This window comes from Oncorhynchus kisutch, linkage group LG28, assembly GCF_002021735.2.
Source record: "Oncorhynchus kisutch isolate 150728-3 linkage group LG28, Okis_V2, whole genome shotgun sequence".
In the NCBI taxonomy this organism is placed as follows: Eukaryota; Metazoa; Chordata; class Actinopteri; order Salmoniformes; family Salmonidae; genus Oncorhynchus; species Oncorhynchus kisutch.
The window spans coordinates 7,076,548-7,096,053 of record NC_034201.2 but is presented as its reverse complement, the minus strand read 5'-3'; the positions used below and the strand labels follow the sequence as shown (position 1 = coordinate 7,096,053).

Here is a 19,506-nt window from a genome sequence, read left to right as displayed (position 1 = left end):
AGTGCTGGGATTTCGTGGACAGTGACTTTCCACCTCATTCTTTTATTGCTCTCCCTCCTTTATCTCCCCCTTTTTTTTTATCTCCCCCTCACTTTTCCCTTTTCTTCCTCAGTTGTATTGATGTACATTCAGGCGTCCATTATTAGTTTCCTTTTTTCTCCCGTTCAAATTGCAGCATGTTATTTCTCCCACAAATTACTGCAATAGCAGGTATCTCTCTGTGATACTTTATAAAGGGGAGCAATCAGGGATAATTGAGTGCCTTTCAAATGGAGCCCAGCACATTCACTCCATTTCAAAGACCATCCATTTACTGCCTAATCGCTCTTTAAGCACTGAATTTCTGGAACACAAATTCATGTCATAATTTTGCATAAGTGTATTTAGGAATCACAGTCTTTTGAGCAAGGATAATTGAAATCAAATCCCTTTCACGAGAGCTGACATTTCTACATTTCCCAATTGAAATTAATTTCTAAAATTTAGAATGAATAACTTCAAATTGCAGACAATTATAGCTTTCAATGGGAACAAATTATGCGCAGCAAAAAGTGGAGACATCAACTGGTGCTTCAGTTAAATGTCTTTGTTTCCCACAGTGTTTGCCTTGTAAAGATTTACATATTGACTCAGGAGGCGACCCTGCTCTGTGGATTGCTTTTCATTCTCATTTTTGCCCATCAAATTAACTCAAATTGGCTCTTCTTGTTAAGCTTCATCAAACCTGTTTGGGATTTTATTTTTTCAACGGCAGCTGCAGACATAACTGTTGAAGTCTGTACAATGGAAGTTGGAGGACCAGAATCATGCTGCTTGAGCAACAAGCTCTCACAGTCTCACTGCAGAATTAGACGTTCATCCACGTTCTCCAAATGTCAAATTTCGAAGTTGCTCCTGCTGCTCTGCATCATTCAAATTCTCCAAACGTCAAATTTTGAAGTTAAGGGTTAAGTTTAGGTACTCATTCTGAATGGTTAAGGTAAGAGTTAAGGTTTGGGATAGGTTCAAACATTAAGTTTAGGCACTCATCCTGAATGGTTAAGGTAAGGGGTAATGTTTGAGATAGGGTTCAAATAAAAAACATGTGTCCTTGACTGGTATCAAACATGCAACCTTCCGATCGAGAGTCCACAACACCATAGCAATACCCAAGCCTACTTGATGGCAATAGCTCTCACTCTTGCCCCTAGTGGGCGGTTTTTAAGGCATTTTCCTCAGGACATGGATAGATGTCTGATTTCAGTTTCAATCCCGAACGACCTGGCTGGATGGAGCTCTAATCATTTGCTTAACTGTTGATTTTAGGTGTAGCTAAGCATTCTGTTTGAATTACTAGACTGGACACCAATGTGGACTGAATAATTTCAGGTATTGGACAGTAGATTTAAGGTGTGTTTTTTCCCTGGTGACCATTGTGCAGGTGTGTGTGTGTGTGTGTGTGTGTGTGTGTGTGTGTGTGTGTGTGTGTGTGTGTGTGTGTGTGTGTGTGTGTGTGTGTGTGTGAGGGGAGGGGGGGGGGGCTTGTAGAGGGGGTTGCAGTCAAAGGACGGGGAACATTGAATTGCTCTGATAAAGAAGTAATTTCACAGATGGTTTAGTCCAGCGTTGCTCAGGCTGAAAAATCTGCAACTTTGTGGTGAAATAGCTTTTAGCCTTACAACAAAATAAATCAACAAAGAGGAGTCATGGGGTGTCATATTGTGTGTGTGTGTGTGTGTGTGTGTGTGTGTGTGTGTGTGTGTGTGTGTGTGTGTGTGTGTGTGTGTGTGTGTGTGTGTGTGTGTGTGTGTGTGTGTGTGTGTGTGTGTGTGTGTGTGTGTGTGTGTGTACTTGGTTGGAGATGAAGGGTTCATTATAGTGCATTGTGCATTGCTGAATTGACAGGCTACAGTGCATGGGTCAACAGTTGCCAAGCCAAACGAAAGTATTGAGAGCAATTAAAACCCTGCACATATCTTCTTAATTCCCCCCTAAGTGTTATTCATGCGAGGATTGCATGGCTTCTATGGTGACACACAGTGGCGCAGGCCCAATAATGACAATTAACAGAAAGAATAACGCCTAATCAAATTGACAGTCACTGCTCATCGGCTCCGCACACAATGCCTTATCAAAACAAACTGTTATGAAGGAGGTAATTTCTCCGCTTTTCTCCATCGCTTGTGTGTATGACCGGAACAACAGTGGCAGGTGTTGTGTTGGGTTAGGGCAATTACTGACAGATTTACAAACAAAACAAAAGGTTTCCACAGCTCTGTTCCCTTCTCTCACAGACAACACAGGGAACGGCGCAGGATACATCTCTGCTCCTCCATAACAATATTTCTCATGATACATTTCTCATGATCTCTTTGTGTGGGTGGCAGTTTTGATGATCAACTACTTTGGAGGATAGCTCTGATAGAAGCCCAGCTATTTGTCCAGTCACTCCTGTAAAACTATTCCTACAATTCCTGACCCCTCAGACTGTCTATTTTTTTCTTCTCCAGTGAAGCCAGTTGTAATGTTTTCAATGGGGGGGGGGGGGGGGGTTAGAACAAATGATGTTCCTATATATTCCTCTCAGGTCAAGACATTTTGACAGCGCTCATTTTAGCAGTGGATGCAATCAAGACGCGTCCACAATGCAAAGTGGACCAATCACTGTCCTAGGAGCGGGATGAGGAGACCGAGGGAAGGAGGAATACTCTGCACCATCACACTGCATGGACGGCCCATGTTGATTGAAAACAGTCCTCAGACTCATGGAATTGATAGGGAGAGTAATTGACGAGAGGGCAAAAGGATAGCCCTTCATAAATAATGGGACATGGAGCATGTGTTTGAGCTGGCAGGCTAGGCCTCGTTTGGAACGCTTATGTCCAGCTCCAGGCCTGGTATTTTCATCTGGAGCACTGAGGGACCTAAGGGATCGTTATCATCACACGTTGCTGTGATTGATGTCACTTGATTGAAAAAGGGGTCCCTCTTACAATGGATTCGTTTAAATGTGAGTGAACACTTTGGGAGTTTGGAGTGAAAGGCAGGGAGGCTGGTTGGTTGTGTAATCAATAGATGAACGCTCATCTGTCTAAGCCGGAGTCGAGGGGAGAGGCTAACATGATTATGTCTTCGTCCTCCGTTCTTCAGACACCACTTAGGCATTCATGAACTATTGCTGTATATATTTATTCATCACTTTATTTGTATTCCCCCTGATTCAGGGGCCACTGTTCAGCAGCGTGCAATAGTTCACCCGTATAATTTTGAGAAAACACACACACATACACGCATCAAGACAAATGAACACACGCCTCTACTGACAATAAAATCCATTTGCATGTTAAACTCCCTTCAATAAGACATTGTAGTGATTCCCTCATACATTTCTACATAACTGAAAGCATGCAAGACCCTATTGCAATACCTACTACAGAAATATGTGTAATCATGCAGTACCAAACACTATAAGCTGCTTGGCTAGAATTAATGAAAAATACATTTGCATCTTTTTTCAACCACTACACTCAAAATGGAATACACAACTTGGTCCAACACGAAAGGCAACCCAGTTGGAAATTTGATTCATTCTTCCCTATGAATATTTCTGCCAATGCTGTACGGATGAGACCATAGAACAATGATTGGACTCAGTTCTGTGGTTCACTGATCAGGCCCCTGTAATTTAGTACCGACCAGATTTGGCCCCTGGTCATCTACAAACAGACCTACAAAAGCATAGTTCCCTGAAGAATGTGTTCTCTCACCTGCATCACATAGAAACCTTCTAAACCAATTTCCCCTTAATCATTCACAGAAACATTTGTTCCCTTTTTTCCTCTTAAAACACAATTGCTCAGGAATAAGCTCTGATTTATGAATAGAACGGGCAAAAGCGAAGAGAGAGGGACAGAGAGAGAGCAGTGGAGGAAGGAGTAGAGGAGTACGTATGATTGAGATTCAGGGGACGGCGTTCACAGCTGATCTACATGTAGACCACAATCCTCTCTGCCTGATTGCTGGCTACCAAGTTAAATGTGGCGACAATTTGAAACACAGTGTGAGCTATTCAGTGAAACATAAAAACATAGACAACTGAATATCCAATATCGACAGATTCTCGTTAGACTTTGATTCTATTCTTATTAGAACAACTTTTCATTTCCCGTCTTGCTACTGCACTCTATTTTCTCTCATGCCCTGTGTCTGTAACTTCTCATGTCATATAATGTGGTCTGTGCGATTACATGCATATTTACGTGTAATTTACCACATTGATAACTTAAAATGGTCCTTGATCCGCTTTGCTCATTTTCTCTCAGCCTTCATGTCTACCCGGTACTCACTCAGCCCACCTACCACCCCCTGAGCCCTGCAGCATTGTGAATCCACTGGTACAATTGTCAAATTAATTATTCATTCTCTGCAATTACCCTTGCACAAAGAACTTTTCTCTGCTCGGAGTGATGATTAAATTAACAGCTATTCCAGCTGCCTAATAACATCTAATAGAATATTCATAAGCAGCTCAAATGGAATGTGTTATCTCCATTAACTTCATCATGCTCACTTAATTACATGCTTGTTATTGTATTTACACCTTGTTAGCACTCACTGAAGCTGATACACTCACTGACTGGCTGTACGCCTGTAGAAGAGATTATCACAGCATCTCTCTCTCTCTCTCTCTCTCCTCATCTCTCCCTCCTATTTTCCTGCCTCCTTTAGTTGTAGTTTTCATAAGTTCTTTTGCAATCTTCCGTTAGCTTTTTGTTTTGCTATTTTCTCCTCTCATTTTAGGTCCCATTCTCTTTTCTCTCCATCTTTCTATTCGTCGTCCTGTGCTGTAAGGCATGCCATTTGACTTGTGATATGACCCCTGCTGTGCTCGAGCGGTTCTCGCAGGGGGAAGTGTTCAAGGGAAAAAGATGTCGCATACAGCGCCTACTGCTTTAAAGTGATCCATCTACCTCTCCAGTCCTCACATCGTTAAAATACAAATCGGAGAGCGAGAAAGGAAAAATATCTCATCTTGAAGAATTGATGCCATGTTTTCTTTTAGGTTGATTACCTTTAATCGTCGTCTTTATTCTTTCCTGCAGTCTCTTGTATTGGGATTGGTTGGTGAACTCATCATGTGCTCATCTCTCAGAGTTTCACCCCTGACCCTCAATCTGTGCCAGTTGAGCAGTATTTGTCCAACTCTTGGTAAAAGGCCTGGCTGTGTGATGGCCATTGTCACAATCCCTGTTACTCAGCAATGGTCATTAATAGTGTGTTTGAAATGATAAACAATGATCATCTTTGAATAAAAAATGATTGTTAAATGTATTATTACGTCAATTTACACTCCTATACTTACACTCTACTTATTCTTTGCAAATATATTTACCTCTTTCCGTATTTTTCTCTTTCCTTAGATTCTCTCTCCCTCTGTCCTTTACCTCATTTCCCCCTCTAGTCATCTCATCTAATTTGCACCTTCAGAATACATAAACGGAAGAATAGGCATGAAATGGTCTTCCATGGGAAGGTTTGAATTATGCCTGAATGCTCAAGAAAATGTTTGTCTATAGCAGAATTATAATGATGTTTTGTAAATCTCCCTCTGTCTCTGAGCCACCTACCCAATGCCCACCCTTTCTCTTATTTTCGCTCCCTCTCTCCTTCTTCTCTTCTAGTTGCCCACATGGCAGTAAATCAAAGTTTGGTTATCACTCCCCTACAGCTGTGCGGTGGAGTAAATAGTCCCCTTTTCTCCAACACGGTGGGAAAAGTCAATAGCCCATCTACAGAGTGGGTAAACCCTCTCTGTCTCTCTTACTCTCACTCTCTCTCACTCTATTTTCTCTGAATTCCAAGGATAGGCTTTCCACTGCAGTCCTATTATAGTGCACTATTGTCCATTTGATAGTGAGTTACTTTTTTATGTTATTGATGGACTAATTTGTAGGGCCAAGAAAATGCCTGGCATCTGAGGCAGAAGTTGCCCAGTGACAACTTCCACTTGGTGGCTGACGCTGGCTAATGCTCATGCTGCATTTATTAGCCCCTGTTGATCCAAATTATAACTTTCCATTGTTTCATGGCCTGTGTGGCCTGTTGTCCTATTGTCGGAAATAACACAACTTGTGTGTGGTTACCCAAATGTGTTCAAATGCATCTTGGCATTCAGATGAGTGTTTTAGCAAGGCCTGTGTTCCTCTTTGAGGCTACGCCAAAGACCGTCGAACAACCGTCACAATGTGACAGGTGTTTGGCTCTTCTTAATTTTCTTCTTGCCTCCGCGTCTTTTTTTAATGCCTGGATTAGGCTAGGCCTACTCAGTGAAATTCGATGCATTATGTTGCTGATAGGCCTTTGAAGGGGGATTGGTGTAGGCCTAGTGCTGCTCTATTATTCTCTCACCGTTATTCATTACATTGTCGAATATGTAAGTAGCCTACTTCAGGGAAATAATGGAATCCCCAGCCTTTTAACAGACAAAGTGATTTCCTTGTTGCTCTGAATGGAAAGCTATGAGATGACAAACCGCTTAATAAAGTCGTATAATTTGATGCAGGAGACGGAGCTGCAAAGGAATTAACGCAAATCACACAATATGAGTGCCAGATTTAAGTCATTTAATGCGTTTCAAACTCTATCAGTCCTTATCCGAGGACAGGCTTCGTTAATCGGTTTATAATCTATTTTTAAAGATTCTTTCTCGAGATGCAGATGAGTGGCTTCTATGTTACTTTTGGAAAAAATATCAATTTTATGCATAGAAATTGACGTTCTAGGTAATTAACCAATCACAACCCTCCTGCATGATTGCACATTCAGCAAATCACGAGCAGAGGAAGTTCTCTTTGAATTCAATTTTCCATTAACTGTGTTGGTGGTGCTCATAAAATATATGATACATTTAAAAGTAGCAGAGAGCCCACTCTGGAAATGTGACGTACTTGTAGACTATATTGTTTAAAACAATGTGTTAAAGCAATAACCAAATCAGAAAGAAATCAGCTTTTGAGATATTAATATGAATCGTTTTAATGTTAAATATATTAATGTGTAAAATTGTATTTCAGAATGTAACTACACTCCATATTTTAGAGCACACTATTAGGAGTATAGTGACACCAAGCAGTTGTCTGTCTCATGTATGGTTCATGAATCATTGGGTCTTACAGGGGGCATATATAGGTCTTAAAACTTAAAAAGGGCCTAAAATGGCCACTTCCATCGTGATTTTTTGTGTTACAAATGTAAAAAAAACATATCAAACATCCTTGTAAAAACCGTAAATGTAATAACACCTATAAATGTAATAACTTTTCGATTTGTAATAACTTTTCGATTGTGTATGTAACAAACCCAGTAAATAAAATAACTTGCCTGGAAACGCGATAAAATGTTGAACGGTAAAATGAACTTTTCCGCTAACTGTAATAAGATATTACATCAACCAGTGGATATTACATTAACCAGTGAGTAACAACTTTTTATGAATTACGTAATCTGATATACCTTTCTTGGCCTTTTATAAACACATTTCATGCAATTCTACTAGACTTTATATGACTGAAGACATTAGCATAATCTTTTTTTAATAATACGACAAACATTACATTGTAGCCTACACTCTAAGAATTAGATGTTCAATAATGAACCTTGAAATGTAAAAACGGTTATTTTCATCTGGAGAATTCCTCTTTCTTATTATAAATGGTTCTTGGAGGAACCTCAGGGCGAAAAGGTTCCTCGAGGAAACATTCAATATGCTCGCGCCCTCTTATTATCAATAGCTTGCGCACAACTACTGTCATAAAAAAACGTACACTCAAGTTTATGCACACTTCATTTTTTCAGATGGTATAACGTCCACTGAAGACACCAGACGCAATCTTATGGAAATTCAGTTGTTCATGTACGAGTGCATTTCTCATCGAGTGCCTTCAGAAAGTATTCACACCCTTGACTTATTTCACATTTTGTTGTGTTACAGCCTGCATTTAAAATGGATTAAATTGAGATTTTTGTCACTGACCTACACACAATACCCCATAATGTCAAAGTGGAATTATGTTTTTACAAACTTGTACAAATGAATTCTAAATGAAAATATGAAATGTATTGAATCAATAGGTATACAAACCCTTTGTTATGGCAAGCCTAAATATGTTTGTGTGCAATAATAGTGTTTAACATGATTTTTTGAAAGACTACCTCATCTCTGTACCCCACACATACAATTATCTGTAAGGTCCACAAAGAGGGAGATTTTCCAATGCCTGGCAAAGAAGGGCACCTATTGGTAAGACATTGAATATCCCTTTGAGCATGGTGAAGTTATTAATTACACGTTGGATGCTGTATCAATACTCAGTTACCAGATAGGATGGAAATCGTTACGGAATATCACCATTAGGCCAATGTTACGGAGTTTAACAGCTGTGATAGGAGAAAAGTGAGGATGGATCAACAACATTGTAGTTACTAACACAATACTAACCTAAATGACAAAGTGAAAAGAAGGAAGCCTGTACATCATAAAAAATATTCAAAAACATGCATCCTGTTTGCAAAGTAAAACTGCAAAACAATTGATGAAGAAATGTACTTTATGTCCTGAATAGAAAGCATTATGTTCAGGGAAAATCCAACACAACACATCACTGAGTACCACTCTTCATATTTTCAAGCATGCTGATGGCTGCATCATGTTATGGGTATGCTTGTCATCGGCAAAGACTATGGAGTTTTTTTAAATAAAAAGAAACAGAATAGAACTAAGCACAGGCAAAATCCTAAAGGAAAACCTGGTTCAGTCTGCTTTCCAAAATACACTGGGAGACAAATTCACCTTTCAGCAGGACAATAATTTACCATGACAAGATGACAATGCGACAAAATATTGTACAATCTGGGTGTGCAAAGCTCTTTGAGACTTACCCAGAAAGACTCACAGTTGTAAATCACTACCAAAGGTGATTCTAACAGGGATGTGAATAGTTACATAAATGAGATTTTTCTGTATTTCATTTTTAAAAAATGTAGGTTTCACCAAGGGATTTTGTGTGTATGGGTGAGAGAAAAAAAGATTTGATCTTGTGGAATAAAATGTGGAATAAATCAAGTTTATGAATACTTTATGAAGTAAGCATTATATCACAATGATATAGGAAAGAAGATCCAACTGAAGATTGCAACAGAATATTAATTATTGCTCCAATCTGTCACATGTACTTATGTTAGCTTTTTCAAAAACTTTAAAATTGGCAGTAATGATGTTCAAAGTAGATCAACCTACAGAATAAACCAACAGCCCACAACAATAACATTCTCCGTAATGGTTACATATATATTTTTTGATATTGCTATGACTGTGATATGTTGTTGTTTATCTACCTTAGTTGAATGCATAGACTGTCAGTCACTCTGGATAAGACCGTCTGCTGAACAACCCAAATGTAAATGTGAAACCAACACTTGCAAAGCAGGTTGGGTATTGTTCTAATGAACCATGCCCCCAAACAAGTACAAATTCGGTTGGTGCAGACCAGATCCAAATCTGAACGAGTCATAGACTTCTAGGCTATGTTTCACACGTTTGAACAACACATTACAGTATGGCAGTTTAGTACAGCAGATCACAGTTGAGCACCGTAGAGTATATTACAGTATGGTACGGTATGGTATGGTACAGGACAGTCACGTTTTATTCAGTAGAGTAGAGTACAGTAGAGTATGATACAGTATAGTAGAGGTTAATCCAGTAGAGTACAGTTTAGTTCAGTAGAGTAGAGTAGATTATAGTAAAGTAGGGTACAATACAGTACACTATACTTTACTTTATTCTACTCTACTGTGCTCTACTGTACTGTACTCTACTGTAGAGGACAATATAATGTGGTCTTCTGTTGCTCAGTTGGTAGAGCATAGCTTTGGTGCTTGCAATGCCAGGATAGTGGGTTTGATTCCCGGGACCACCGATATGTATAATGTATGCACGCATGACTGTAAGTCGCTTTGGATAAAAGTGTCTGCTAAATGGCATTATTATATATATATTTTTTATTTATTTCACCTTTATTTAACCAGGTAGGCCAGTTGAGAACAAGTTCTCATTTACAACTGAGACCTATTACTGTACTAGGTTTCTTTACTGTACTGTGTACTGTAATGTACTGTACTCTGCTGTGTTCGACTGTACTGTACTGTGCTGTCCAAACTTGTGAAACATAGATGTCTATGATTGGTTCTGATTTGGTCTGGACCAATTATAGGTGTCTATTTTTGGGCCAAATCAAGGCTGGTCCGCACCTGACCAAAAAATACTTCCAAAAGATGTCGCCTGATTTGCCTAGTTAAATAAAGATTGGATCAAATAAATTGCAAAGAAGTGTCAAATGCTTAGTGGGTTAGGTCTATAGGCCCTATAAGAAAGGCAATCTGGCTGGTGAAAACAGAAATAAGGCTGCTTGCTGTAAATACTCCTTTTATCTAAATGATTTCCTCAAAAATCCACTTGATTGTGTCATTAAAATGAGGCGAGATTAGCAAATAAAAGGTTTTCAATAAACAACAATTAGTTAATTAATGAATTAATCCAAGAGGTAGTTTCACACGATTTGGTTCAGCACCATGGAAGGGGTCAAATGGGGGAGAAGATTACTTTTTTTGCAAGGAGCAGTAGGCTAACTGCTATCGAGTTAACTTCAATGGGAGGACTCGCGGATTAAGACGTGAGCTACTTACTGTTTTACCGGACACCCCCACTGGCCCCGCAGGGCCCACGAGCTCTGGGGGCCATTGCGCTTGTCATCGATGTCTATTTGTTTATATGAATATCTATATATATATATATATATAAATAATTTGTACAGTAACCTTTCCAAAAAGTATTTGATAAACATGTTAAGTGTCCACATGTACTAAGGAGCTAACTGTTTGTTTCTTGGGCTTCAAGAATGTGACGAATGAAAGTGCCTCAATCCTTGTGAAATAAATAATTGAACTGAAAGTAAGGGGATAGTGGTGAACAAATACGTGGTCAAGGTTACGAAGGCCCCAGTGCAATGAGTGACATGAGTCATGTGTTAAAAAGCGCATATCAGAACTAGAGCCTAATGCTTCTTAGGTAGTTCTTTATTAGTTTTAGTTCATATCTTCGCAGAAGCGACAGTTACAAGGATGGTTAAAAACGGCTTGATTGCCGTAGCAACATCAGGGAAAATGGTCAGAATGAGTGGTGCTTCAAATAAGCCGTTCTGCAACATATTTAATTGAATCTCTCGTTCTCCTTAATTGCCGGCCTCAACACGTGAACCAGCGTTTGAGTTGTGTGGTTGCAGTATCAGCAGTTCCATTTCTCTGGACTACATGCATCTTTCAATATTACGTTTAAATGGTGTGAAGCGCAATGGACATATCATGCAAAATGTCTCAGGAAAGACTGTCTGGGTTATCAATACTTAGTATATAGAAAACAGTCGGCCCCGCAACCTTAAATGAAAGGCGGCGCAGTCGCATACTCTAGCTAATACAGCCCTCTACATATAAAAAGGGAGACAACGGACACAGATACACTTTAAGAGAAAGAAAGAGAAAAAGAGACAGACATGGAGAGAGCAAGGAATACTTCAGGAGAATTGTTAGGCTATTTAATGTCTAATTTTTTATAGAAAAAGAAGTGTATATATAGCAGCTACATAGCAGCTCAGTAATATATATATATATATGTGGCTGTAGATAGCATTGGCTACACTGCACAATAAAACAATCCCTTGTAAGATAGTGTTCTGAGGGTGGACTGGCTCTACTATTAGGCATCCAACAAATGTAAATGTCAGGAGTTTGCTAAATGGCACTGGCTTTTGGATTGAAACCGGTGCTTGGTTGGATGACATGAAAATAGAGCTCTTTGGCCACACCAGTGGTGGGTTTGGTGTCAATGAGAATGCATGAAGCAGAAAATAACTCACTTTCTACTGTGAAATATGGTGGTTGATGTCATGGCACTATTTTGCTTCCACTGGTCCTGGGGCCCTTGTCAACGGCGTCATTAACTTTACCCAGTACCAGGACATTTTAGCCAAAAACCTGGTTGCCTCTGCCAGGAGGCTGACACTTGGCCGCAAGTGGATCTTTCAGCAAGATAATAACCCTAAGCACAAATCAAAAATCAGCAAAGACATGGTTTATTGGCCACAAAAATCTACATTTTGCAATGGCCATCTGTCTCCGGACTTGAAACCCATTGGGTTTGGATTAAAGAGGGCAGTCCATGAACGCAGACGAATTATATCAAAGATCTGGAAGGATTATATATGGAGGAATGATCTAAGATCCCTCCCAATGTGCTTCTCCAAGTCATAAAACAATTAGGAAAAAGGTATTGAAAATAGGGGTGTCAATAGTATTTTACCTCTACCTTTTTGAGAAAAAAAGTATTACTTCTTCAACAAAATACTTTTTTTCTGAGCAATTGTATTAGTATAAAATAATATAATTTCCCAAATGTTTTGAGCATACAGTATTTGAACCATTTATTTTATACAGTCAGTTTTCCTCATCTTTATGAAAGTTTAAATGATTTCGAACTCCACTGTATGACCATATAAATCCTTAATCCACACCTTCGTCCCTGAATCCAGCTCTTGAGGTCCATCAGTGAGACTGTAGGCTACACCAGTATTTGGAGAGGCCGCTGTTTACGTCGTCTGTTGCAAGCTTGTTATTATATTGTTTCATGCTGTTGAATACACCTCTCAATTCTGTCCACAGAATTATTTCACTTTTAATTTTTTATTTCACTGCAACACAGTTAAAAGCAACGAAAGGTGAAACGTTTTCCAGTTGACAGTTTATTGTCTTAGCTTTTTTCAACTGATTCATCTGAAACCAGGAAATCATTTTTAAAATAAAATTCAATGTTCCTCCTGAAAACTTCCTTCTGGCTCATACAGGACTGATCATAAATACAAACTTGAATAACCAACTAATTTAAGAAGACTGCCAAAATCTATCAACAGACACCATGTTATCAATACATGAAATGTACATTATATGATATCTAAACTTACACAGTCTGTAGTCTACAGCATTTCTCTCCATTTTAACCTCTCCAGGGCCTAGATCTCTCCCTTTGGTGGCTTGTAGCACAGTGTTTTTCCAACTCCGGTCCTCGAGTATCCCCAACAGTACATGTTTTTGTTGTTGTGGCCCCTGACAATCACACCTGATTCTAGTTGTCAACTAATCGTCAAGCTCTTGACAAATTGAATCGGGTGTTTTTGTCCGGGGCTACAACAAAAATGTGTGCTGTTGTGGATACTGGAGTTGGTAAACACTGCGTAGCATCCTGTGAGAAGCTGCTAACGGGTCATTCCTGAGGGTGAAAGGGCAGGGAGTCCACTTACCAAAATAAAAAATAAATCTCTCTTCTTCAGTTCATGAGGAAAGCATGTTTCACTGTTGTGGAGAGTGTGGGGTAACAGAACTTTGGGACAACTAACTGGGGAGGAGTTTAGACAAGGTTAAGTTGTGCTATACCACTTCTAAGCTGCTATTCCTTTGGTCATGACTCATGCTCCATGTCGGGGGAATTGGGGGGAGTTTGATGTCTCTCAACACACCTCCTTCCCAGTCATGCTGGAAGGTAGGATGTTGAGTTGTGTCAGCTGAGCTGAGTGCTCTTTAGCTTTGAGCCGCAGTGCTGCGATGCTGGAGGCCCGGCGGTCCACAGGCGAGGAGGGGGAGGGCTCTGACAATACCATCGGGGGCTGGACTGGAGTCTCTACAGCGGGTATGGGCTGGCGTAAGAGTGTCAGAGGACCCATGCTAGAGAAGAGTCTGCCGATGGAGGAAGAGAGAGTGAGAAGGTTGGAAGAGAGAGGGGATATACAGAAGATGACGGAAGGGAACGAGAGAAAAGTGAGAAATAGTTCATTAGACATACAATCCAGATGGCACCGATCCAATCAGATGCCTTACTAATGTAGAGCTGTGGGCAGTGCTCACCTTCCAAAGGAGGGGCTAATAAAGGTGGGGTGTCTAAACATGGCTGCTCCCAGGAAGGGGCCAAATCCCAGGGGGGAGGAAGAGCTGGCAAGGGGCTGGGTCAGTCCCTGGAACGAGGTGGCTGCAGCAGTCCAGGCAGACTCCAGGGAGGGGTGAGAGTGGGGCGAGAAAGGACTTCCCTCCAGGTAGTGGCTCAAGTGGTGTGCTGCACCCAGGGGTCCAGAGAAGGGGTGTCCTGGGGGGTGAGTCTGAACCCCGGCTTTCTCCCGCTTCCGCCACTTAGCTCGTCGGTTTTGGAACCACACCTTAGAGAGAAGGAGGAAGTGAAAGACCATTAGGCCTAGGGTGGAGGTTAGGTTTCGTTGATTTCAAAATGTTGGGGAACAGTTGTCTATTTATTAATTGTTTTACATATTACAATTTGGGCTTATCAATAAAGCACATTATGTGCAAATTTAAAGTAAATCAACGTATGTGGAGACAGTGAAGAGAACAGAGAGGGAGAGAATGTGCAACCAGGTTCCCCTCCCATTCAGACTTGACACTGGCTATAAAATGAAACATATGGAATTTACAAGGTTTTATCACCTCTCCAAAGAGTGATTTGCTCATCTACAGCTCTGAAGCGAGTGACATGTGGGAGGGGTAAATGCGTAGTCTGGTATCTAAGGTTGAGACTCAAGTTTCAAAATGTAAGCAATGTTCTAAATGAGGATGGCAGGGTAGCTAACCTACAATGGCGTTTATCTCACTTAAGGTGTGAGAAATCCGATCAATGCGCGGCTATTATAATAAGAAGATGGGAAATCAAATAGCATTACCCCGCCACCGCTATGCAAGGAGGTCACTTTCGTCAATACTGGCTCTGTTTGCGCTGTTAAGTGCATGATACCGTCATCAACGCCCTGAAGCAAATTCATTTTTTCTGGTGTGTTTGAATAATTTCTCCTTTCGCTGCATGTCTAAAGTGAACTGTATTACAAATGTATTACACATGTATTACAAATGTAGTAATAATAATACTCCTAATGTACAATTAGGTCTACAATATACAATGTTATTATAATTAACATTATCATAGGCTACACTATAATTTTGTTGCATGTAATTGTTGTTGCACGAAATTAAATACGATAGTGGAATGACTAGCACTAATAGGCTAGTATAGTCTGGTCACAATAATGTAAAATATGAACTAACAATAATTGACACTCACTTGCACACGAGCCTCAGTGAGATCCAACCGCATCGCTAACTCCTCCCTAAATCGAAAGAAGAAAACAATTGCACATGATATTCAGTTATCATCACAGATTTCGTCGTACAATTCCAAATCAAATGATGACAATAATACAAGCCTAAATGATAACGATACAAATGATATTATATTAAATCAATATCGTCGTTGGATTAGGCTGTGTGCGTAGGCTTCTTTGAAAAATAAATCATGTCAATTGTGCCTACATGATCTCTACTAACAGCCACGAATCTTCTTCCAAACGTTCCTTTGTGAATCAAGCAATAAATATCCTATCTCACAAATATGTTTTTGTAAAGATGCAATTATGCCAAAAATTTTTTTTATCTGTAGCAGACAACTTTAATTGACATCATGAATTTAAGCGTTTCGTAAAAATCTTTTTGGGAAATATTTATTTGGCAATCACAATTAGGCTATCAATAATAAAAATCCACAATAACAATTCATCATAATTCAAATGGAACGACTATGTGCAGAACATTACAATTGGTCTAAACTGTTATTCTATTCCTTGATAGGGATTGTTGCGCGCGCACACATATTTTAATATTTCGTTTTGTTTGTGATTTATATTATTACTGTATTACATGTATTATTATTATTATTGCGTACTTATCATAATTCATCATAATAATGTCATTAATAATATTACTCTTCTGATAATGCTCAAATGTAATAATAAAATATGTTTCGTATTCTTACATTTCTAAGCCAAACAATGTCCATGTCATAATACATTTTTTTATCACCTCAATGCAATAATTTACTATTAAGAAAGGCTCACTTTCGAATCATATCTCTAGACTTCCTATTTGGATTATCAATAAAAAAAAAATATTTAAGAGCACAATGTTTATTTTTATGACCATAAGCCTCTAGGCATATATGCGACAGATTTTCAGAGTGTTCTAATAACTGATAAGCGCAGGCAAATGAGAACGCTACCTCGTGAACACATCCGGGTAGTGCGTCTTCTGGAAAGCTCTCTCCAACTCCTCAAGCTGATAACTGGTAAACGTAGTCCTGTATCTCCTCTGTTTTCGCTTTAGCATCCCCTCCTCTGAGTCACTGCCAGCTGAGAGGCACACGCTGTCCTCTCCGTCTTTTACATCTCCATTGATGTACAAACTCTCTCTGTTCTTTGGGGATATTTCTGTGTCTTCGCAGATAAGCTCCTTGCCAGTGTCCTCCTCGAACTTTAGGGCGCCAAGCTCCGCGTGCTCCTCTGTCCGTCGCCCGAGGTTCCTATCTTCATCGCTCTGACTGTGGGACGCGTTTTCCCTGTATGATTTACTGCGGCTGATGCTAACTTGTGGCGCCTGGGTGATTTTCAGATTTTCGTAGACTTTGTCTAGAGGACGCTCCTTCTCTTCTTGCTCCTCATTCTCGTGAACTCCCCGTCTGGAATCCATGAGCTTTCCCCCTGGGCCATACAGACGCTGCAACTTGGGGGGCAGGTGCATGTCCGCATCTTTCTGAGAGGCTGCAAAGAGATATAGTTTATTTTAAGGAATGTATAAATAATAAACAGCGCAACATGCAATATGATACGTTTCATCACATTATAATAGCCCTTTTAATAAGACAATGTTGTTTATAGGACATGGACTTCTTTAAAACCCCTTAGGCCTAATGAAATGTACTTTAAATGCAAAGGTCATTCGCCTCATTAAATAAAATGCAAGTGTCTTTAGCTGCAAATGCAGTATACATGTGGATATGTTTTCTATAATTGCATATGGGTTACAGAGAAAGTTAGCAGTCAACCTACAACATATTGTCTTACCTTCCAAAGGCGCATTATGCTCCGCACTCCCAGTCAGTAGCATTGGTATACTTTGCATTCCTGTGAGTCTGACTTTGAGGGGACTTCGTCGGCCGAGAATGCTTTCGATGCAGTATGATGAAAGCATGGGCGATTTAGGTTTACTTTCGATTGTGCCCGAGGCATCTTTCTCATTTGGATGGCTCATGTCTTGCGCCTAACAGGTGAGCCTCTAGTCTGGACAGAGCTTGAATTCGTAAACGCCTATTCTTCGACCGCCCTGCCTCCCCTCTCTCCTCCTCTGTCTACACTGACATCTGAATGCTACTTTACTTACCACAGTTTCCAAATCTGTCGCATCCACGTATCCTTGGCTTCCTATTGGTTGCCAGATGAGAAGAGAAACATCTTAGCCCCGGATTGATTGTCAGTCAAGATCAATTTCAAGAACCAGCCAGATCATAGCCTATCTTTTTTCAAGAGCTGTTTCCATACCTTTCCATGTTTAGATCAGATGGCACTTTGACATATGGATACAATTGTGTTATAGAGCAAGGTGAGGAGGTGCTATCTAGAACATACAAGGGTTATAACCATAGGAGAAACATATGAAAAAAACTGTTTTGGTTCCAGACAGAACCTTTTTGGGTTCGAACCAAATGGGTTCTGCTTGGAACCAAAAATGGTTCTCATATGAGGACAGCCAAATAACCCTATTTTATAAGAGTGTATAGGCTATGGGTTATAGGACAGGTGAAATGGGGGACTGACATTTGAATATGCAGAGATCAGTGCAAAAGTGTGTGTATGTGTGTGAGGGAGAGAGGGAGAGAGAGAGAGAGAGAGAAAGAGAGAAAAAGCTGTTAGGCTGTGTGTGTGTCATTGAGCGGTCCTTTACATGTAGCATCAACTGCGAATTGAATATGCCACCTGCTGCAATTGTTTTGCCATTGCAGGTTAGGAAATGAACGGTTCTCGTTCTCTCTCTCTTTAATTTCTCTCTCTCCATTCAATGTGCTATATTTGCTGTGAAATACACAGACAAATAATTACATTAAAAAATCACATCAAATACGTTCACATAAGTGCCAATGACATTGGATATGGTTTATTTATGTCATTTTTTATTCGCCGGCCTCATGTGCGTAATTGTTGTAGTTGAGGAATAAAGGAGAGTGAAATGTAAGTATTTCTTTTCATTTAGATTCAAAATCATCTACATTGATCTCAGAATTGATATAATATAAATAAACATATCTAGTAATGGCACAATGAGGCCAGGTGTCAAACTCATTTCTCAGAGGCCCCGTGTCTGCGGGTTTTCGATCCATGCTTGTACTTGATGGATTAATTAAGGTCACTCATTAGTAAGGAACTCTCATCACCTGGTGAATGAATGAATAACATTTTATTTTCGCGTCCAATCGCCAATTGGCAACTCACCCCTTATGGGATTAATTGACACATAAACAAACATTACAATAATTCAATGGTAATTCTTCTCCCGGTGTTCTCTGCACTGCGCATCGCATGAAGACTGAAAAATACAAGGTAAAAATCAATACATAATAGTAAATAAGGTTATCCAAACAAGAATTCTATCCCTAGAGCAGTAAAATTATATACATACATACATACATACATACATACATACATACATACATACATACATACATACATACATTTCTTTGTTTTTATTTTCTACATTGTATAATAATAGACATCAAAACAATGAAATAACACATACGGAATTATGTAATAACCAAAACAATGTTGCACAAATCAAGATAAATGTTATGTTTGAGATTATTCAAAATAGCCACCCTTTGCCTTGATGACAGCTTTGCATACTCTTGGCATTCTCTAAACCAGCTTCACCTGGAATGCTTTTCCAACAGTCTTGTTAAAAGTTAATTTCTTTCCTTCTTAATGCAATTGAGCCAATCAGTTGTGATGTGAACAGGTAGGGGTGGTATACAGAAGATAGCCCTATTTGGTAAAATACCAAGTCCATATTATGGCAAGAACTGTCACGTTCTGACCTTTATTTCCTTTGTTTAGTCTTTATTTAGTATGGTCAGGGCGTGAGTTGGAGTGGGCAGTCTGTTTGTGTTTCTATGTTCTTCTATTTCTGTGTTTAGCCTGATATGGTTCTCAATCAGAGGCAGCTGTTTATCGTTGTCCCTGATTGAGAACCATATTTAGGTAGCCTGGGTTTCACTGTTGGTTTGTGGGTGTTTGTTTCCATGTATGTTTGTCGCCACACGGTACTGTTTCGGTTTGGTTATTTCACGTATTCATTTATTGTTTTCATAGTGTTCAGTGCTTTTCTTATTAAAATCGTCATGAACACTTACCACGCCGCATCTTGTTCCGATCCTTACTCCTCTTCAGACGAAGAGGAGGAAATCTGCCGTTACAAGAACAGCTCAAATAAGCAAAGAGAAATGACAGTCCATCATTACTTTAAGACATGAAGGCCAGTCAATGTGGA

At 39.7% G+C, this 19,506-nt stretch overlaps 1 protein-coding gene across 1 annotated transcript; it reads right to left on the bottom strand.

The window, feature by feature from the left end:
* Positions 1–12,538: 12,538 nt before the first annotated feature.
* On the bottom strand, positions 12,539–17,591 carry LOC109873151 (aristaless-related homeobox protein). Its single transcript, XM_020464717.2, has 5 exons — positions 17,034–17,591; positions 16,193–16,730; positions 15,203–15,248; positions 13,987–14,291; positions 12,539–13,818 (listed from the first exon to the last, which is right to left on the bottom strand). The coding sequence occupies exons 1-5, from the start codon at positions 17,218–17,220 to the stop codon at positions 13,593–13,595; spliced, it is 1,302 nt and encodes a 433-aa protein (XP_020320306.1). The 5' UTR covers positions 17,221–17,591; the 3' UTR covers positions 12,539–13,592.
* Positions 17,592–19,506: the final 1,915 nt, after the last annotated feature.